The following is a 22,262-nucleotide window of genomic DNA, read 5'->3' as shown; positions in this document are numbered from 1 at the left end:
TGGTCTGAGTAGACATCACATGCATCCCTGTTGGCAGTAGCTGGAATGTGGCTTTGAGCGGGCGGCATGGGTGGGACTTGGAAGGGGTGTGGTGGAGGTGTGGGTTTGGCACTTGATAACTGAGGCAGGCCCAGGAACAGGGTAGGGCAGGGCGGAGAGGGGCCGTGAGTGAGTGAAGGAGGTGGTGGCCTCCTTTCCTCAGCGTCCCACCTGCAGTGTCCCACCTGCAGCCCTTGAAAGTCTTCCCAGTGGCCTCCAGGCCACCCTGGGCTGGCATTCTCCAGCCTGCCATCTCCTCCTGGTCCTCTGTCCCTCGCTGGCTCTAACCTGCTTGGCATTCAGACTGTATGTCCCTTAGGCCACTGGAACCCGCTGGCCGCCTCATGCTGCCCCAGCTGATCCCGCCATTATGTCCCCAAGCCCTGCTGATCCAACACTGCCCACCCACCCTGGCCCTGACCTTTCAACTCAGGCTTTACCCTGGACAGCGCCCTGCTCCCCATCTCATTGGCTGTGCAGATTTGACACAGAGTCCTGCCTCCAGCCACCATGATCGTCCCACAAAGGCCCTTCCTTCCCCAGGACACCACTGCCTGTCCTCTGGGCTGCCCGCCGCGCGGTGCAGCCTGCAGCTCCTCTCTGGCCATGGTTTCTCTCCTGGGGAGGAGGCCCAAGTGCCTGTGCCTGACGTAGGAGCCCCTCATCCTCCCGCCCCGTCATTCAGCCCCAGGGACCCTGTGCTATTGGGCATACTCGGCATCATTCTCTCGTGTCTCTCCTGTCTTGCTAATGTCACCCACCCATGTCAGAGGTTTGGCTCTGAGCTTGCGACTCGTGGGCGTGTGCTGCACTCTCCCTGAAGCTGGGCTCCATATTCTGGAATCCACACCCTGTCTGCAGCTCCAAGGGTGGTGATTCTCTCTAGCCATAGACTCCAGAGTCTGTCATCGTGCTCCTCAGAAGGGTGCCGATGCTTGGTAGACCTCAGAAACTCATGAGGAGTGGCCGTGGCTCGCCACTGCTAAGGGCCCTCAGGGGCCTGCTGCATCATCATCACCACCTTACAGACAGAGGCAGAGAATCAGTGGCTGGCTGAGGCCACATCCCCAGTGAGTCAGCTGAGCCAGAGTCTCTGAAAACCATTAAGACAGCGAGCCTCATACCTGCTGCCGGCTCCTCTGTTGAGTGGGTGTGTGTCTGGCTGGAGGAGGCACGTTGCGGGCATGATGCTGTGGTGAAGTGTATCATGTCCTGGTGCACCCACGTCCAAGCAGAAGCCGAACGTCCCTGAAGAATTTGAAAGGGCGAAGGTTCTGGAATTCAGGTATCAGGTTTAGGTGTTGAGTTTCTTGAGGTGAATGTTTTATGCTGTGGGGGCATAAAATATTCCCTGTTTTATGAGTCCATGAGTTAAGAAATGCTGTTAGATGGGAGATTCCAGATCTTTTCACAGGAGATAGTTTGATAAAATAATTTCCTTCCTTCACCTTTGCTCATTCCTTACATGGAATTTTTCTAGGATTGCATTATGATTTGATTCATGCTTCCTGTGTTTACGTTTACTTTTTTGTACACTCTGTGCTTATTTTTTGCGGTGTTTTCAGATGGGTGGAAGAACATGTGGGTGACAGCTGAAAAGTGTACTTTTCCATCGCAGAAGGTTCTTTTTCCTTGCGGTGTTCATAGAAGTGATTAGCTAAGAGGTTTTGTTTGGTTATATATCTCTATGAAGCCTGATATACTTTTCTCCTGTTGTATTTTGCCAGGGCTGCCATCACAAAGCATGGCAGAATGGGCTTTGGTCTCAGCTTAAACAACAGAGGTGATTCTCCCACAGCCCTGGAGGCTGAGAGCCTGAGATCCAGGTATGGGCAGGGTGGTTTCTCCTGAGGCCTCTCTCCTTGACCTGGAGGTAGCCATCTTCTCCCTGTGTCCTCACCCGGGCTTCACTCTGTGTGTCTATGTCCTCATCTCTTCTTCTTCCAAGGATACCAGTTATCATTCATTTGGGCCCAGCCTAGTGACCTCATTTTAATTTATCTTTATGAAGACCCCAGCTCCAAATACAGCCCTATGCTGAAGTGCTGAAACCTTCAACCCATGGATTTTAGAGGGACACCATTCAGCCTGTAACAACTCTGTTTATTAAATAAACCTCTTCTAGAAAGTTTAGTAAGATTATTAGTGCAGTCAGGTGCCACTGACGGCCCGGCCCCTGTGGCTGTGATTTGTCACCAGCCTTTATCCTGGGAACGTTCAGCGTGCGGCCTGCGTGAGAGGATGTGGTGGACACACGAGTGGGCAGTGCAGGGCTCCTGCTTCTGGGTGTCTGGGTCCTCCAGGGAGATAAGCATGCAGAGAGTTAGGGCAGGTGGAACTGAGCGTGGCAGAAGGTGCACGGAGACAAGAGCTGAAGGTTAGGTGGGAAAGACAATTGCCAGCGTGTCCGAGAAGGAGTGACTTTGCAGCAGAGCTAACATCTGTGGTGGACCTGGAGAGTAGGAGTCCAGAGTGTCAGTGCCAGCACTCGCATCAGAGTCTGGAGTGTATGTTGTGCCAAAGCCCAGAAATCTCAGTGCTGTTGACTCCCTCTGAAAATGATCTAAGGGAACAACACAGGAAGAAAAAAATGTGGTTGCACATTTCTCATTATTGGCAAAGCATCCTTAGAGAAGAACGGGAGCCATCCCCTCCTCCTGTTCACGCTTCTTCTGGGTGTTCTGAGGGTGCGCAGTGCAGGAGTAGCGCCGGATTCCTCCTCTCCAGCCTCCCCCCACCTTCCAGTGACCCACTCTGCCATGCTCAGAGGCACAGGATGCCCACGGCACCTTCACTTTGCCCTTCCTTCAGTTTTGCCCTGTGACTGCTTGACGTGCTCTGCTGCAGGTTCACCGAGCAAACTTTAAGTTGAGAAGGCTCCAGTGGGGGAAGAAGTTACAGGGCCTTTTCTGTGTAAAGTTCAGATACGCAGGTGGTTTTATTTCTTTTGGCAACAGTCATGGCTTGGAGAGGATCCTAAGGAGCAGAAAGCACGTGCATAGATTTACACCCTGAAGACTGCAGATGTCTCGGCGCTCTCAGTCTGGGTGTTTTCTGAGGCTGTCTGTGTACTTTTGAAGGCGGAAAGTGGCATCCCAGGCGGGCTAGCCATCCTTCATCCTTCTCCTTCGAAAGGCCTCTTGTCCTCTTTGAGATTTCCCCTCTGTGGTTCTCGTGTCTCCCTTGCCTGCAGGCACATCTGCCTGGCTTTCCTCATGAGGGCCTCTGCACTGGGACTTACTGGCAAAGATTACAGCGGTCAAGTTCACAGAGAAGGAAGGGCCAGAGTCAAGTCTAACTGCGGAAAGTGACTTGGGAAAACAGAGCCCCACTTGCCACTCCCTGGACTCAGTTTCTAGCAGATGGAGCTGCTGCAGGCAACAGCAAACCTGACTTTGACCTGCCATCTGCCTTCGCCTCGACACAGCCAGCCCATCCCTGCTTGGCCCTTCCCAGCTGCACACCTGACCCGTACCGTCTTTGCAATGTGCCTTTTGCAAAAGGTCAGATTCTTAAGCCTGCTCCTTTCAAAAGGGCAGAACCTCGAGAGGTTTAGTAAATATGGCGTTGTCAGGCAGTGCCATGGGGAGGGCAGCCGAGGCATTATGTAACCCTGCTCAGGAATTCACGTGGGCAGCGGGCCCATCAAGGAGTCTGGCAGGGCTCCAGGGACCTGATCCGGCTTGCTCCCTCCCTGGTCTTGTCTCTCAGGTCCAGGTCTTGTAAACGCATGCTTTGTCTTGCTGCCCCTGCTCGGGCAAATCCACGGCCACTTAAATTTTGTTTTCATGGTTGCTGGCTCTAGAACCTCGCTCCAGTGACCTGACTTGTAAACAAAGGTGTTGCCTGCTCAAGAAGTTTTCACAAACAAATAGTGCTGTTGCTGGTTGTTTCTTAGCGAGGGCACTTACATAAGGCCAGGGAAAATGTAAGTGTTCTCCTGAGACTCTGCCCCAGGAGAGGTTTCTACAGATCTCTGCTGGATGCATCACAGCATTATTTTGTGATTGTCTTTTCCCTCTCCCTTTTAGACTGGGCTGGGTCTTAATCCATGCGGTCATCTCAGCATAGTGGACTTGGTTGTGTTTTCATTTGCAGCCAATATTTACCCACCTTTCAATTGCTTTAGGTCATGAATTACAATATTGCAAACATCTGAAATCATTTTCGGCTCCAAGTGAAGAAATCGTGGTTAGTGTTGGCCCTGCCTGACCTAAGTCTTTGACCTATGAGGCTTAGCTATCTAACTTTTTACCCTCCAAATATGTGGTTGTAGCTCATTCTCTGAGCTCACAGATTCCTTGAGGCCTGTGTAGATAGTTGCCTGGGCCACCAGTGGAGCATTGAGTGAGAATGTTACTTTTTTCTGTTAGGGATGCTTTGAGAGTTTTGCTCTTTTGCTTAGTAAAATCAGGGGAAGCAGATCTGAATAGGAGCTGCCTAACAACGACTGGCATTGTGGGAGGATAGGAACTTGAGGGCTGCCTTCTGAATTGGGGGCTGGCATTCCTGGGGCTGATACCTTAAGCCTTGACTCTCTTGGTGCAAGGTGCTTTTTCTCTTGTTGATGGAGAGTTTGAAATAAAAATACACTTCTGTGGCCTGAAGTTAAGCAAGTCATCAGCTGTCTTTAAACACTGAATTGATGGATAACTTCTTTGAGAATTCCATGTGTCTGCCTTCGACTTGGTGTACTTTAGGAGCAAATGACGTCAAGGCAGGGCTCCGTTCCTGGTCACCAGCAACTTGTCCAGTTCAGTCAAGGTCACAGGCATATTTTTATACCACTATTAGAAAATAAATTTTGGCTGTGGTTTCTGAATTGCCTCATCAAACTAAAAGAAAGCAAGAGTGCTTGCAGGCCTTCCCATTGAGATCATCATTCACCCCATATGTTTTTGCGTACCAAGTGCCCTCTCTCTAGAAGCTTAGGCCCTTTAAATAATGTATTCATATAAATATAGCATATCATTATTGGATTTACAACTTATATTAATATGTAGTGCTAATTTAATCTTTGTAACAGGCCAGGTCACTATCATAATACTCATTTTGCGGTCAGAGAATGTAAAGTCTAAGGAGGCAGCAACTTTCCGAAGATCTGAGTGCTCCCAGCGATTTGTGATGTCAGCATCACACCCACGTACTTTTGTGGTTGGCTCTACGATAGCATAGTGACAGGGCATGCGCAGCCTTTGTTGCAGTGCTTGCTATTTCTCATTTCGTTTTTCTATGCTGCAGAATTGTGACTGCACGTCTTTGAATTGTTATTTTAAATGCAGATATTCTAAAATCTGAAGGCAAAGGATCAACGTATTCTAGAAACACTCTGGGGAGACCCAGGTAAATAAAATTAAAGCCCGAGGGATGAAGGGAAAATTATAGACTTGAATCATTCTAATCTTTACGAAACGTTTGCATTACTTTTATATCTTAAAGGGAGGCATCTGGGGGCTCTCGTACCGAGTACCATGTTGATTGTTCTTTCTGTTATGTGTTACAAGTGTAATTCTGATCTCTTGCCATTGGTCTTAAAAAGATTTGTTGATGTGGATAATGCATAATTATTGCACACTATGGAGGGCTCCTGGTTGGTGAGTGGATTTTGTCTCGAGATCTGACCTGCTGTGTTGACGGTGGTTGCTGGGAGCTCTGAGGTAGGGAAAATCCTGCGGTTTTCCGTGTCTTTCAGAAGAAGCTGGAGTCAGTTCATGATTTGGTCTGGAGGACTGGAGGGGGAGGTTTTTACCTCCCTTAATCAAGGGGAAAGAGGTTTAATATGAAACAGGGAGTGTGTGTCATGAGGCCGTTAGGATCTCAAGCCAGCAAACAAAGTTAGCCTTAAAATACTCGGAGAAACCTCGGAAGGGAGGGCCACGTGATTTCAGGCAGCAGTTGTTCCCTGCCAGTGGGATAGACCACTCTTTCTTTCACTGCGGAGCCTTAGGAGTATTTGAAAGCTTGTGCTGTGAAAAATAGGAGAATCGTATGGGGCCTGGAGAGGAACCTGTTTGGAACAGGCCGATTCCCATCTCATGCCCCTCTGTACCTCCTGGGCGCTGTGGCCTGCTTTCTCCTCCCGTCTGGTATGTGGAGGGAGCTGGGATTGCTGTAGGAGGAGCAGTGTGTTTGTGTGTAGCTGCTGTGAGGAGCATTGAGGGGACCTGGGGGAGCATCCTGGATTCCTGGAGAGGGAGGGCGGGACCTGGTCTGGAAGGAGGCCCTGTGCTGGGTGGAGTGGTACTGACGGGAGGGGCACAGTGAGCTGCGGTTGGCCTCTTATGCGGCTCTGCCTGGAGGACACTCCCCGCCTGCCGGGACCGAGCCCACAACTGCCTCCTGAGGAGTTTCCTGCCCCTGTGGGCAGACGTTGGCACCCATGGCAGCACAGGCTGCTCTAACTGCGTGAGCCATCAGCTGACATCGTGTTGTTGTTTTTATTTTTTTAAATCTCTGGTTCCCTTAAATATTTATAAAATTTGAGAGCAAGACTGGCTTGAATTGGGGCTTCTCTTTTCCTTTCCCCTTCCCTAACCACTTTTCACTCCCCATTTGTAAGGCACCCAGTGGGAAGAAGGCAGATAGGGGGAGAGGTGGGTGCTGTTATCCCTAGCAATGGGGGCGCATGTGTGGATTTACCCCTGGCCAGAAGGACCTCCCTCTGGGGATCTCTATAGTGTGCCCTGGGTTGAAGCATTTGATGGGTGGTCAGCGTAGTGAGTGTGGGGTGTGGGGAGCTCAGAGGAGGGGCCCAGATACTCTCAGAACATCCTGAAAGGATCCCTGCAAGGACAGCCTTCGATTGAATCTTGCTGAGAAATCAGTCTCAGACAGAGGTGGTAGATTTGTGGCCAATGTGCCATTGGCTGTTGGAAAGCAAATTGAGGCAACAATTCTTCACAATTCCAGTTCTCTAGTTGCAAATGCCCTGGTTCCTGGGCCCCTGGAGGTGAGGCCTGGGTCTGAGCCCCATGTTTACAGCACCCCTGGCCAGCGCCAGGCTGTGCAAGGGAGACCCAGTCGTGTTTGTCAACAGGGAACATCCTTCCACAGTCTTAATTATATTTTTTGGTTTATTTATCCCTCCCTTTCCTTGCAGATAGCACAAAGGTAAACATCTTCTGATTCTGCCTGGAGTCACAGCTCCCTGCCTCCTGGGCTGGGCTTCTGGGCTTTTTGTTCCTCTGGTGGACGTTTGTCTGCTTAGGGAAGACAGAGCCCTCCCTGCCGTGTTCTCCTGCATGCTGGTCCGGATCATACCTGCTATGGTGGCTTGTCATTTACTGTTGTGAGGCATGTGATATTGTAAAGCCATCTTTCTCCAAGAAAAGTCTCTCTTATGGGAACGTGTCTGTCTCTGGTAGTCACTACCCCACAGCCTTGTGGTGGGGGAGGTGCCCGTCTGTGCACGGTTTGATCTGAGAGCGGAATCTAGCCTGTCCAGGGCCTTCGACCCTCTGGGGATTTGGGAAAGTGCCACTACCTGGTGGTCCTGCTCCTGTTCTCTGAGTGAGGGGTGTCCCTGTCCTGCAGCTCCCCTGTCTGTGGCCTGAGAACCCTCCCAGTGATGCCAGTGCTGTGCACGGTCACAAGAAGCAGGTGGTCCCCAGTTATAAAGGCAGGTCAGGACACGCAGCCTTCTGCTCTGCCCACCATTCCACACATGCCAAGCATCTGCAAGGAGGGGCTCTACCCTTTGACTCATTGGCACAATCATTTAGGGTGCTTGAGCTGCACCCTGGGGACCTCATGAACCCCAACTTGAGTTCAAATCACATCAGGGTGATTCTGAACACTTGTCTCACATGACCCCCAACAGGACCTCTGGACAGCCAGTCATGGGAAGCTAAATGCCAACACCCTCTCTGTCTCCCTCTCTGCCTTCCTCCTCCTTTGTGTCTCTGTCTCTAAATTACAGCATGCACATAGTCATTTAGCATAGTACACACAGTAATGACCAGCTGCTTCTTTTTGGAAAACAAAAAGCTTTAAGTTGCAACATGGAGCGCTGAGATCAAAGAAAAGCTATCACAATCAGTTGTTAAAGCCTAGAAAAAAAAGAGACCACGGAATTTCATTTTTCAGATGTGTTCCAAAACAGGGCACAGTCTTGCGGTCTGAAAGGGTTTAGGTGTGGCCTCTCTGAGGACTAGCGATGGTGGTGTTCAGGCTGTGGTTCCACAGGAGCAGCACAGGGAACACACTGAAGCCTCCAGGTGAGCCCTGCACCTAGCAGCAACAGTGTGGTGCCTCTGCCTGCAGCCCAGCTGTCTGCAGGCGCCTTTGTCCAGGGCTGGAGTTCCATTCCAAAGCGTGAACTCCCAACCAGAGTCCAGAGGGGAGGCCCTGCTGTGCCACCCTCCGCAGAGTGTGTTCCTTGCTGGGAACGTGTGTCCCCGCTGCAGCTGCTTTGTTTTGTTTTTTCTCTCTAACCCAGGTGAAATGCTACCACAAGAAATACCGCTCAGCCACCCGTGACGTCATTTTCCGCCTGCAGTTTCACACTGGGGCTGTGCAGGGCTACGGGCTGGTGTTTGGGAAGGAGGATCTGGACAATGCCAGCAAAGGTGAGGCACGGAACTGGCAGCCCTGTGCTTGTGGGCAGCTGTGGTTGAACCTCCTTGGTTGATTCTTTCACTATCCTCTCTACCCCCCTTTCCAAAATGCAGCCTACTGACAGAATTGTTCCCAAATTAGGAGAAAGTGATCATTGATCTCTGGGGGAAAAAATTATGGATAACCAATGATACTGCCTATACTTTCTGTATCATGGGCCATCTTTATTGCAGATTTGGGAGTGGTGCTGTACTGGTTACAATAAAGGACAAAGTCAATTCATACTTTTCTGGTTAATCATCTCCACAAATGTGTTAAAATACATTGTTTTTTCAGATGACCGTTTTCCTGACTATGGGAAGGTTGAATTAGTCTTCTCTGCCACGCCTGAGAAGATTCAAGGTGGGTAGCTTGGTGGAACACTGGGAGGTCCTTGTTGACACAGATGGAAGGTACATGATGGCTATGCTGGGGCTACAGTACTAGTCTCCTGCCTTTGCACATATTTGGAGACTTCTGTAATTGATTTTATTTAAATATAGGATATTGGATAGTGGAACAAGAAGGCCCACTTGTGTCAGTAAGCCCCAGAAGTGGTGTGACTTGCCCACAGTGAGGGCAAGTCTCTGCCAGGAGAGCCTCGGGCATGACTGGCCATTCTTGCAGGAGTAAGGTGGTATTGCATTGTGGTTTTAATTTGCATTTCCCTGGTGGTTAGTGATTTTTTCATATGTTTGTTGGCTATTTGTATATGTTTTGAAAAATGTCTGTTCATATCATTTGCCCACTTTTTGATGGGATTATTTGTTTTTTTTTCTTGAGGATTTGTTCGACTTCCTTGTAGATATTAGATATTAGTGCTTTGTCAGATGCATAGTTTGCAAATATTCTGTCTCACTCCGTGGGTTCTGTTTACTCTGATGATTATTTCTTTTGTGGTACAGAAGCTTTTTAGTTTAATTAGGTCCCATTTACTTATTTTTGTTCTGTTGCATTTGCTTTTGAGGTCTTAGTCATTAATTATTTGCCTAGGCAAATGTCCAAAAGAGTTTTTCAACTATGTGGTCTTCTAAACTTTTTATGGTTTCAGGTCTTAGATTTAAATCTTGGATCCATCTTGAGTTGATTTTCAAAATATAAGGTGAGAAATGGGGATCCAGTCTTACTCTTCTACATGTGGCTAGCCAGTTTTCCCAGCACCATTTGTTAAATAGGATATTCTTTCCCCAATTTATGTTTTTGTATGCTTTGTTGAAGATCAATCAGTTGTAGTCAGTTGTATTTCTGGATTCTCTCTTCTGTTCCATTGATCTGTGTGTCTACTTTTATATCATGATGTTTTGGTAACTGTAGCCTTGTAGTATAGTTTGAATTCCAATAATGTGATGCCTTCAGATTTTTTTATGTTTTATTTTTAGGATTGCTTTGGCCATTTGGGCCCCTTTTTGGTTCCATATGAATTTTAGGATTTTTTTTTTCTAATTTTGTGAAAAATGATATTAGTATTTTGATAGGAATTGCAATGAATCTGTAGATTGCTTTGGACAGTATGGTCATTTTCAGTATATTGATTCTTCCAATCCATGAGCATGGGATGTGTTTCCATTTGCTTGTGTCGTTTCTGATTTCTTTCAGCAGTGTTTTGTAGTTCTCCTTGAATAGATCTTTCACCTTTTGGTTAAGTATATTTCTAGTTTTTTTTTTTTTTTTTCAGCTGTTGTAAAAAGAATTGAGTTCTTAATTTCATTGTCAGTTTGGTCATTGTTGGTGTATAGCAGTGCTACTGATATGTGTGCATTGATTTTGAAACCTCATACTTTACTGAATTCGTTTATCAAATCTAGAAGTCTTTTGGAGGAGTCTTTAGTGTTTTCTAGGTATATGATCATATCACTGGCAAATAGCAACAGTTTTAATTCCTGTTTTCCAATTTGGGTGCTCTTTATTTCTTTCTCTTAGCTGATTGCTCTGGCAGTACTGTTCCAGTACTATGTTGAATAGAAGTGGTGAAAGTGGGCATCTTTGTCTTGTTCCACTTCTCAAGGGGAGTGCTTTCAACCTTTCCCCATTCAGCATGACATAAGCTGTGGGTTTGTCATATGTGGCTTTTATTATTTCAAGGTAAGTGCCTTCTACGCCTAGTTTGTTGGGTGTTTTTATCATAAAGTGATGCTAGATTTTATCGAATGCCTTTTTTGTATCTACTGAAATGACATATGGTTTTTGTTTTTAATTCTGTTTATGTGGTGCATCACATTTATTGACTTCTATATGTTCTAAATCATCCCTGCTTTCCTGCGATGAAATCCACTTGATCATGGTGTATTTTCTTTTTAATGTGCTGTTAGATTCAGTTAGCTAATATTTGTTTGTTGAAGATTTTTGCATCTATGTTCATCAATCAGGGATATTGGCCTGTGGTTTTCTTTTTTTTTTTTTTTTGGAGACGGAGTCTTGCTCTGTCGCCCGAGCTGGAGTGCACTGGCCAGATCTCAGCTCACTGCAAGCTCCACCTCCCGGGTTTACGCCGTTCTCCTGCCTCAGCCTCCTGAGTAGCTGGGACTACAGGCGCCCGCCACCTCGCCCGGCTAGTTTTTTGTATTTTTTTAGTAGAGATGGGGTTTCACCGTGTTCTCCAGGATGGTCTCGATCTCCTGACCTCGTGATCCGCCCGTCTCGGCCTCCCAAAGTGCTGGGATTACAGGCTTGAGCCACCGTGCCCGGCCCAGTTTTCTTTTTTGTTGTTGTTGTATTATTTCCTGGCTTTGGTATCAGGGTGATACTGGCTTCATAGAATGAGTTAGTTAGGGATGATTCCTCTTTCTCAGTCTTTTGAAATTGTTCAGTAGGATTGGCACCAATTCTTCTTTGAATGGATGGTAGAGTTCAGCTGTGAATCCATCTGGCCCTGGGCTCTTTTTTATTGGCATTAAAAACCATTATTGATTCATTTTCACTGCTTGTTATTAGTCTGTTCGGGGTTTCTATTTCTTCCTGATTTAATCGAGGAGGGTTGTCTGTGTCTAGGAATTGACCAAATTTCTCTCAATTTTCTAGTTTATATACATAAAGGTGCTCATAATAGTCTTGAATGATCTTTCATGCTGGTTGTAATGTTTCCAGTTTCATTTCTAATTGAATTTATTGAATTTTCTCTCTTCTTGGTTAATCTAGCTAAAGGTCTATCAATTTTGTTTATCTTTTCAAAAAACCAGCTTTTTGTTTCATTGATCTTTTGTATTTTGTTTCAATTTCATTTAGTTCTACACTGATTTTTGTTTTTTTATTTTCTTCTGCTAGCTTTGAGTTTAGTTTATTCTTGCTTCTCTAGTTCCTTGAGGCTTGACATTAGGTTGTCAATATGTGATCTTTCAGACTTTTTGATGTAGGCATTTAATACTATAAACTTTCCTCTTAGCACTGGCTTTGCTGTATCCCAGAGGTTTTGGTAACTTGTGTCACTATTATCATTCATGTCAAGGAATTTTTAAATTTCCATCATGATTTCATCATTAACCCCAAAGTAACTAGCATTTTAAAAAGAGAATTAGAAGTACAGTAGGCTGCAAGTATTATCTGCAAAACAAATTTTTCCCGTAAAACATATATTTCAAAAGAAACCAATCCCTTTATCATCAAGGTGAATTGTCCAGATCCATCACCAAGATCCACATGCATGGGAGTTTTGTTTCCCTTTTTAATAGTTGTGCAAATATTCATGCTTTTTCTGTGTTCATTGTCAACGATTTAGGCAAAAACCTTTAAATACATGGCTTGTGTGTTAAAAATCCCCTTGGTATTCTTAGAAAGACTTGAAGGGAGGAGTGTGGACCTAGGGGCCTGGAGCCTGGATTCAAATCTGTGGGCTCTGAGGCTCAGAGACAGCTTACCAGGCGTCTGTGTCCTCATCAGTGAGGTGGTCTGAAGACTCCTGTTTTGCAGAAGTGTCCAAGCCTGGTACACGGTGGACGAAAGATCAGTGCTTACTTCCCCCTTCCCCCTAGTGGTTTTAACTATGGTTCTATTTGTGGAAAACCCTCCACATTCTCTGATTACTGTCGTGGCTCCTGGCGGGAGGGTGGAGAATGGAGAGGCTTCTCTCTCCTGCTCAAGCCAGGCTGCTCACCTGCCCTTATGGTAGAGTCAGATGGACGGAGGTGATGGGTTTCACTCGGATTAATGTTGCTGCCTGTGCCCTGTGCAGGGTCCGAACACTTGTACAACGACCATGGCGTGATTGTGGACTACAACACAGCAGACCCACTGATACGCTGGGACTCGTACGAGAACCTCAGTGCAGATGGAGAAGGTGCGTGTGGTCATCTTGTGTGCAGTTATAGAGGAGAGAGCACAGGGAAGACAGCCCACTGAAAGATCTGAAGTATTTTGCAGTCTGCTCAGAAGAGGAAAATCCCCCTCTTTTCTCAGAGGTCCAGAATCACACCTTTGTGTGACACAGTTGTGAGTTTTGAGGGTCTTCATGAGAATAAGGCATGGTGAGTTTGGGTCAGGGCTTTTTGTGAAGCTGTAACGGGTGGATGAGCTGTCAGTGAAGTTATATCCACGAGCTCCTTGGCCTGAACTTGTGTGTATGTATAATGCCAGAGACCGTTCCCCCTTCTTCCTTCCCTTCCTGTTTGCATGTGGGGATGCCGAGCGCTGACCACAGCCAACCTAGCTACTGTTGTACGGCCCCACATTCAACAGACATCTTGTTTTAATTTCTGTTTGCTTGTTAGTCTAGTGTTCCTGATTTATGACTGTATCATTTAAATCTCATTTTCATGAGACCATCTGATCCAAACATGTCCTCTGTTCACCTGTGGAATATGCACATTGGATCACAGCTAGGAGTGTGAAGGAGGAAAGGAAGGAAGAGGCAGCTGTGTGCTGGAATCTCCACAAGACACAACTGGAGGCTGATTTCAAAGGAGGGGAATTAAGGCTTTTCCTGGCATGTCATGCTGATCTCTTGTCTTTTTCAACCACTGACTGAGAATCAGTCTTGGTTTGGGAAAGAAATTAAAACACTTTTTGTCAGATTAGTTACATCCAGATGTAAAATAGCTAAAAGCAAGTGTTGTGGAAAGAACCGCAGTAGCGCCCCATCTTTGTGGATCGCGGAGCTTCCCGTGACTCCAGGAAGGTGGTGTCTGTGGTCAGTGAGAAAGAACACCAATTGTGTGTCCCAGGGCAGCACACGGCTCCTCTCTGTTCTTCTGGGGAGAAGCTTGCTCCTTCATAGGCCTTGTGGGATGGAATTTCAACTCAAGGAATTGTTGCAACCCAAATACACCTGTACCAGAGGTGGAGACCCACAGATGGAATATTGATAGTAAGGGCATTAAAACACAGATGAAATCTGGGGCTAGTGGGCAAGTTGTTGTGACAGGGAGAGCCTGGCTCTGGCCTCTAAAGTAAACAGAGTGTTCTTTGCTGGTGTGAATTACTCGGCACGTCAGTCCTTCCAGATAACCAGCACATTAAAAGAAATGTAGCTGAAAACTCTTGGAAAGCGATACATTGTCTCTCAAAAGATCACAGTGCACACTGGAATCTTAAAGCCCTGAGATTTATCAAACAACAGGTATCAAACTTTTGATCACAGAGCTCTTTTTCCAGTTACTTCTCTTCGCATCTGCATAGCTATATTCTGTCCATCACACGGTAATGTTTTCCACTGGAGGAGAGAAGGGTAAAGCGGTGGTTGGTGAAGTGTGTAAATAATCAGTGCAAGGCGAGATGGGGAAAGGGGCTAATTTGGAGAGCTGGGTGGGGACTCTGAGGACAGCTGACTCAGCATCCTAAATTCCAGGCTGAGGCGAGTGGATTTGACTAGAGAGGTCCCTTGCTGCATGGGAGCCAGTGAGCAGGGCTCTGTTGTGAGGCGATGAATCAGCAGCTGTGCCGAGTCTCCTGGAGACCAGGAGGCAAGTTGTGAAAAGGATATTCTCATGATGCTGGGAGGTTCCTTGCTTGCCGAGGGAGGGGTGAGCCTGGGGGGTTACTGACCATGAGGGAGGCAGGGGTTCTAAAACACTGGTGGGTGGTCTCTGTGCCGATGCCGCAAGAGGGGAGCAGTGAAGTCCGGTGGACAGTGTGGAGGAGCCCCAGCTCCTGTGAGGAGCGTGCTCTGGAGGGCAGCTCTGTGCTCAGCCCCTCCATGGGTGCCCCGCTCTTGTCTCCAAACTGGCTCCCAGCTGAGCCTGTGACCTGCCTGCGGGGCAGGCTTTATTCTTCCCATGTCACAACCAGGGAGCTGAAAGCTGGGCGCCTGCGGCCATGTCACTCACAGGTGATGGACCCACGTTGATTTTATGTAGAAAACATATAGACAGAAGATCAGTTGAGTGTTCACCACCTTTTAGGGGTTACATGAAACTTTACAGAGAATCTGTGGAAGTATGTATGTGAGCGTGTGTGTAGAGATCCATACGTTACGTTGTGGAGGACTGGACTTGCCGTTATCACTGGGTGAAATAGACAGAATTCAGTCTTAAACACTCTCAAACACCGCAGTGTCTCCTGAAGATGCAGAGGGAAGTACTTCTTTACTTCAAGGCCCTCTCAGCCCATTCACGCTGCCTTAACAGATGACCGTAACCTGGGTGCCTTAAACAACAAACATGTATTTCTCCTACTTTGAGAAGCTGGGAAGTCCAAGATCAGGCAGCCAGCCTGGCGGATTCTGGTGAGGGCTGTCATCTGGTTGCCGACTCCTGCCTTCTTGTGTCTCCACGTGGTGGTGAGGAGAAGGAGCTCCTTGGGGCCTCCTTTCTGAGAGCATCAATCCCACTTACGGGGGCTCCATCGTCATGCTCTGAGCACCGTCCAGAGGTCCGGCCTCCTAATACCATCACACTGGGGATTAAGTTTTGTCGTATGAATCTTAGAGGACACAAATGTTCAGTCCGTAGCAGATACTCAATGCGTGTTTCTTGAATGAATGATTAGAGAAGCAATTTGAACTTCAAATATCTAAGGCCCTGACATGACAAATCACAAATCCCATTGGTGTATTTTTCATTCAACATCTTCTGAGCCAGTGGTATGAGCAGGTGGGAGATTGCTGTGGACTGTGTGGTTGGAGGTGCTGGAGCCATGCAAGTGATGGTCTAGGCATCCATTCGGGACTCTGTCACCAAGAGTTGGGTCTAGGGGCGAGTAGAGAAGGTCTGGCATTGCCATGCAAGGGATGGAGCCAATTGGGAGTGGGTGCACAGGAATCCTGGAAAGAAACTGAGAAGAAACAGGGCAGAGTGGGGAGGACACCTGGGAGACAGTGGTTCCCAGACAGGTGGGCAAGGAGTCAGATAGGGCACCAAGGCAGCCAGGTGCACTTTGCAGCCAGATTCACGGCTTTCCTGTGCAGTAAGTGGAGTGGGTCAGAAAGTTCATGCTTCTACACTTTAAATCTTTGCTTTTCCACAGACTGACCTTGCTCCAAGGAAACAGGGCACTTAAGGGGCTGTTGAAGAATGAAGCATGTTGTATGAAAATCATCCTACCTGGCTGTCTCACAGGTTTTCCTGGCCCTGCTCACTTGTTCTGTCGCTGCTGCTACTTCTGTTGCACATATTTCAGGGTCCCCAGTGCTTGTCCCCTGAGTATCCAAAAGGTGGGCACTGCTCTGAACCCTTGGAATTGTGTCAGTTTTTTTTTTCACTGATAAATGATCTTTTTAAATCAACTTCAGGAAATTTGGGGGGAATAAAGGAATTTTTTGGAAGGCCATGGAAGAGCTTACAGAGTCAAAAGCAGAGCCATCCAGCTGGTGGAGGTTTTCAAGGGACAGTGCCACTGAAAGTTGTTCTGTGGTCTGGGTGGCCACCCCCAGGGACCCTTTGCAGGGACCAGCACTAGGATAACAGGCTCCATCGCTCAGCCCTGCGTCGCTCTGCTTATGTTCATATTCCTGGAAAACAGACACTACATGGCATTACTTGGGTCATGGGCTGAGCTAGTGCTGGGTGGGCAGAGCATCACACCCAGGCTGCACACATGGAGGGAAGAAGGCCAGTTTCCCAGGGGAAAATGCAAGCGTCATCCCCGAGGAAGAGGAGATGGGTATGGAGCCCGGACAGTGACAGATGCCCACTTCAGGGACACAGACGCTTCTGTTGGCTCCCTAAGGGGTCAGCAGCTGAGAGCTTGGAGTCAGTGCTCATTGTCATGAGACAGTGGCTATGTCTGCCCAGCAGACACCAAGAGGATCAGTTACAGAAGAGGAGTGGAAGGGGCTCTGGGGATCATGTTCTCAGAGGGCTTCCAGGCTTTATAAAAGAGCAGAGACCCCCTTTATGGGCAGAGTCACGCTCAGACTCCTCATGGATATAGTGGATGAGAGTGCAGCCTCCTCCCAGCGCCTGGTTCATCCCTTGCAGCCTCAATGATATCTGAAGCCCATGAGCACCCCCAGGGAGGTGGAGGGACAGGGGAGGACTAAGCGTGAGCTCAGGACTGTTATCCGGATGCTTAGCCCAGAACCCACCACACGGAATCTGAGTCGTCTCCCAAAACTGGATCTCAGCAACCTTCCCTTGAACCACTGCCTGAGCATTCCTGAGAATTCCAGCTCCTGAGTTACAGACAAGCACAGTGCCTTTCCTCAGATCTGCATCCTCTCCTCCTGAATCCCCTCCATCCCCACGTGCTGTCTGGCGTGTCTGGGGTGCCTGATTCAATGGAGTGAATTTAATGCTTCTCTTTCTTTATACATACATTTAAGCTTGTATCAATATTTTTTTGAAGATGTAAATTATCAAAAAGAAAGAAGGAATAATTACCCCCGTCTTACCATCTAGAGATGAAGCACTCATCACTGGTGTATTTTCGGCATGATTTCTAAGTACCATGTCATTTCTCATAATAAGATCAGCCTGTGCATTGTTTTATAGCCTGAGTTTTTCACTTAACCCACCTCCTTGAGCATCTGTGCACATCTTTAAACTTTTCTTCCCATGTCCTTCTTACTGAGCATGCTGGATTCCCTTAGAGGGGCTTCCAAAGTGCATTTGATCTTATTGCTGCACTCCTGCAGGGTTTCCAAGTTCTCCCTACGAGACACGAGGCTGCCACCACCACCTCTGCCACCAAAGCTCTGCAGAATTCCCAGGCTTGGGTCCTTTTGAGAAGGTGTTCCCCAGAAAGAGTAGTCACTTTTGGATAGAAAACTCATCCTTGCTGAATTTCCCTCCTCTTTTCCACTCTGCAGCCCTCCTCAGCCCCTCTTTGGCATGGAGGCCGGTCTGCTGCATTGGTGAGCTCTTACTCCAGGCAGGCTTCGCTCTTCCCTGCGGTCAGCAGTGCCTGGCTCGGGTCCCTAGACTGGACACCGCCTGGCGGGTGGAAGGCGGAGTCCCAGCCGCATTCCCACCAGGTCTTTAGTCTTCCGAGCTGTCCAATGCTTTGAGGAGTTAAGGTTTGGCAGCCTCTGAAACATTCTCTTTTAGCTGGGAAAATGATGTATTGCGGCACTCTCTTTTCTACCCCCGCCCCTGCCTTTTCTATCCCTGCCCTTGCCTGGTTAAAAAACCCCAAAAATGTTGACTTAAGCCACATTTATCTCTAGAAGTGGTTGCTGTCCTGGAATGGAGCCCTCCACAGCTGCCTTCAGTCTGGGCCTGCGTTAGGGGAGTGTCTGCTTTGATGTGTGAGTGCACATTCTGCTTCTATGCTCAGAAAGGAGCCGGCCTTGAATCCTTTCCAATGTGGGCAAATGATTACAAATGCCCTGTCTTCAGCACAGAGAGGAGCACGTGGTCCTGGTCTCCCCCATGGGTCTGTGGTCCTGGCAGGTGGTGGCCGCGGGGGACGGTGGTCGTGTCAGCGTTCCCTGGGGTGGTTGCTGTCCCTGAGGAGGGGGAAGAATGTCTCGCAGTACACAGTGTGGCAGCCTGCCGGAAGCCTCACTATGATATCTTAATCCTCGAGAGAGCCTGTGGGCCCATTTTAGAGATAAAGAGAGCAGATCCAAAGAGAAATCAAAAGCTAGGAACCGGCCAGGGACCCTGGTAGCCTTCTGGTGTTGTACACTGTCAGCGATGGCAGCTGTGGCTCCGAGTGTGTCCTGTGCTCGAGACCGTGCAGGACAGGGCTCATACCCTTGACTTTCCTCTTTGAGACTCAGTGAGACTGGGCTGAGTCTCACTAGGTGCCCCACCTCCTCGTCACACAAGAGGGCTATGGGTGGGGGTATTTCTTACCCTAGTAGGATGCACCTGCCCTTTCAGGATCAGACTTGCTCTGATGGTCTAAGGGAATGCCCACAGCAGCATATGTGTCCCTGGATTTGTAATGTCACCACCAAGAATGCAGTGTGTAGACAGATCCCATCACTCCCTCCTCTCCATGGCTCAGAGAGATGAAAAATGCCCTCACTTCGTTTTTCTCCCCACCATTTGGCCTCAGCCCCTCCAGACAGGATTCTCCCCACAGCAGTCTTCAGGGAGGCTCTGCAAAGCCCTGGACCCCCATGTTGCTGAGCCCCATGGAGAACATCTCATTTTCCTTGCTGGACGTCTCTGGAGCATCCGTGTCAGTGGCCACACTCCCCATCAGGATACTTGTTCTCATAAACCACGTTCTCTTTCACTTTCCCAGTCGGTAAAGTGGCCTGTTTTAATTGGATGACTCTAAAGATACCTCCCTCCAACTCTGAGATTTTTGGTATCGTACACACCATTTGTCATACTCATGCATCTCATATTTTCTTGGGAATTGCCATGGTTCTGATGCTGGGGTGGGTGCAGGAAGAAACAGAGCAGACTCTTTAATTGGGAAGACGCAGATATACATCAGTGATTGCCACGGGGTGCACCGTGTACCATAATTGGAGTATACCAGGAATTAGGAAAGAATTGAAGAGAAACAATCACTTTGCCTGTGCAATCCAGGGAGATTTCATGAAGAGGACAGCCCTTGCAGGTAGGAAATGCAGACAAAGTATGCCTAGGCCTGGGCATGGGGCATAGGTGAGCAGGACATATTCACGAGGTGGAAGTGTGTTCTGCCTGGCTGGTGTGCAGGAGGAAGTAACAGGTGCTATGTGTGATGGATCGTGAGATCGGGGAACCTCAGCTTCCTTTCCCAAGCCTGGCTCCTTTGCAGGGTGACAGTGAGGATCCCAGGAGCCACATGACTGGAGGATACAGAAAGATAACAAAGGGACTGGAGGACGCCCTGGGGGAGGCAGAGTCTGGAGAGGAAGGAGAGTAGAGAATGGGCTTCTGGACTCCCCAGCTAAGAACTGACGGAGGCCTGGACTTGGGTGTGGCTCTGGTGAAGGAGAGTAGGGGCTTTCAGGTATTTAGGAGACAGATGAGTAAGACTCTACAACAGATTTAGAGGAAGAGTTGAGCAGCAGGGAAGCTTCAAGAATGGCTGAGGGTTGGACATGAAGGCTGGCTCTGTCACTCTTGTCCTTGATTCCTTGCCTTGACTTGCGACTTTCTGAGTGCAGCTCAAACGCTGCTGAGTTTTCATCTGTGTCTTCCAAGAGTGTGGAGGATGAGGGCCATGGCATTGCCAGGCCTGGGCTTTGCCACTTTAAGTGGATGCCTTGATGAACATTTCCGGAGTCCAGGCTTTGGGGCTCCCATGGGGCTGCTAGAGCGAGCAGACTGAGGAGATTCACATTTGTCTGCAACCTTCGCGATAAGACACAGTTCTGAAGTGGCCATACCAGGTTCTCAGAAAGCTGTTCCGAGTTCCAGGAACGGGCTACCATGAGGACATGTTGGCTGAGGAAGTGCTGGCCGCAGTGTGCAGAGCTGCCTGGGAAGTGCCAGATCAAGCTGAGACCGTTCAAGTGTTGCCACTTTGAAAATGGATTTGAAAACTTTCCTCCCCAGACACTGTTGGGTTTTAAGACTTGGTAAAGTGAAGGAAGCTTTGACAACTTAGTGGAGGAGGGGGCCGATGGCACCTGACAGATCCTTCAGTCCTGGCTCTGCTCTTTGCTGAGTGCTTAGGTACACACAGTGCCTTGTGTCTGCAGCTTGGGTTCTTGTTGGCCAGATGGGGTGCTGCCCCCCAACATCCAGAGCTGTTCCAGGGCACTTTGCATGGTGTTCAGCCACCCTGTGAGACTTGACTCTCCACCAGGCAGAAGAATATTTCTTTAGGTCTTGCCCCCAAACCAGGCTTTTCTAAGCATTGCTTGCTTAGATAGCTCCAGTGAAAAGCAGCTGTCATCAGGCAACTGAAGTTGTTTGAGACAGAAATGGGCCAGATGGGCGTGTAGTCCTGTTCTGAGCCTGAGATTTCCTCCCTCTGCATCCCTTGATTATGAATTGAGGCTGCAAGCCTCCAACCCACAAACACCAAAGGACCTCCTTGCAGGTGTGATCACAGACCAAACAGCAAGTCCTCCTGAATGTCACCTGAGAGAGTGGCCTGGGGGCACCGGCTTCCTCCTGTCTGAAGTATGAGAAGCCTACCCTCTGTTACAACCAGGATCAAGTTGTGTGGGGGTTACTTTCAATGATACACTCCATCAGAAGAGTGAGGGTTGCATTGGGGGCAGTGAAAAGAGTTCTTCCAGGCCCTGAGCCACCATCTCATTAAGTGCTCATTACTTTTTGAATCTGATAGGAATCAGAGGAATTGGCTCAAGTTATATGTTGTCCTGTCACGTTTGCAGAAATCAGCCCACAAGAGTGGCATTAAGAGTTAAGTAGTGTCACCCCCTGGGACGGTGAAAGAGGTGCTCAGAGTTGGCTGGATTCGTCCTGGGTCCTCAGCGTCCCTCCAACCCCCAGTCGGCACACAAACCTTGGGCCTCCTCTGCTTCCTGGGAGGAAGGATACACCCAATATCCCACTGGATGAGGTGTCCTGTGCGTGCAGACAGGGGTCTAGAAGGTGGACAGCTTGTTTGTATTACTGCAGTTACTGTGTCGTCGTTTTCTTCTTCTTTCTTCTTTCTTCTTCTTCCTTCTTCCTTCTTCCTTCTTTCTTCTTCTTCTCTTCTTCTCTTCTTCTTTTTTCTTTCTTTGAGAGGGAGTCTCACTCTGTCACCCAGGCTGGAGTGCAGCGACTCAATCTTGGCTCACTGCAACCTCCACCTCCCAGGTTCAAGCAGTTCTCCCTGCCTCAGCCTCCTGAGTAGCTGGGACTACAGGTGCCTGCACCATGCCCAGCTACTTTTTCTATTTTTAGTAGAGGTGGAGTTTTCACTGTGTTGGCCAGGCTGCTCTCGATCTCCTGACCTGAGGTGATCTGCCCACCTGGGCCTCCCAAAGTGTTGGGATTACAGGTGTGAGCCACCGCGCCTGGCCTACTGTGTCTTCTTAGAGTCCAGTGGAGCTGTGCTTCTTAATCTCTTTTCACTTTCCTCTGCTATTTGTGGTCAGTATCTCCACCGCTCTTTGGTGACCCTGCCCACTTAACCAACATGCATGCAATGATTCATGCCCTGCCCTGCATTCCTTCCCCAAAGCTGCAGATCTTTGGACTCTAATTCCCACCTATGGGGACTACAACCTTGACTGTTCTTCTGCTGGTGGATTCCCTGAGACATGAATCTGGAAGAGGGCTCCATCCCTACAGTCTCCCTGGGATCCTGAGCCACCAAGCTTCCCACACCCAGCGTGAGCAGCAGTGTGTGTGTAAACTCCGGTGTAGTGAGGGTTTGGTCCTTATTCTTCTTTTTTTTTTTTTTTTTTT

The 22,262-nt window shown here is 48.4% G+C and overlaps 1 protein-coding gene across 1 annotated transcript in view; it reads left to right on the top strand.

The window, feature by feature from the left end:
* Window positions 1-22,262, top strand: part of TNS3 (tensin 3) — a 321,347-nt gene that overhangs the window by 176,926 nt on the left and 122,159 nt on the right. The window contains exons 14-16 of the mRNA XM_011946796.1: window positions 8,477-8,606; window positions 8,932-8,997; window positions 12,800-12,904. Coding sequence (XP_011802186.1) covers window positions 8,477-8,606; window positions 8,932-8,997; window positions 12,800-12,904 — 301 coding nt within the window. The remainder of the gene's footprint in view (window positions 1-8,476; window positions 8,607-8,931; window positions 8,998-12,799; window positions 12,905-22,262) is intronic.

The sequence above is a fragment of the Colobus angolensis genome, unplaced genomic scaffold (genome assembly GCF_000951035.1).
Source record: "Colobus angolensis palliatus isolate OR3802 unplaced genomic scaffold, Cang.pa_1.0 Scaffold253, whole genome shotgun sequence".
NCBI lineage: Eukaryota > Metazoa > Chordata > Mammalia > Primates > Cercopithecidae > Colobus > Colobus angolensis.
The sequence above is the reverse complement of the archived record's forward strand: the minus strand, read 5'-3'. Positions and strand labels throughout refer to the sequence as shown.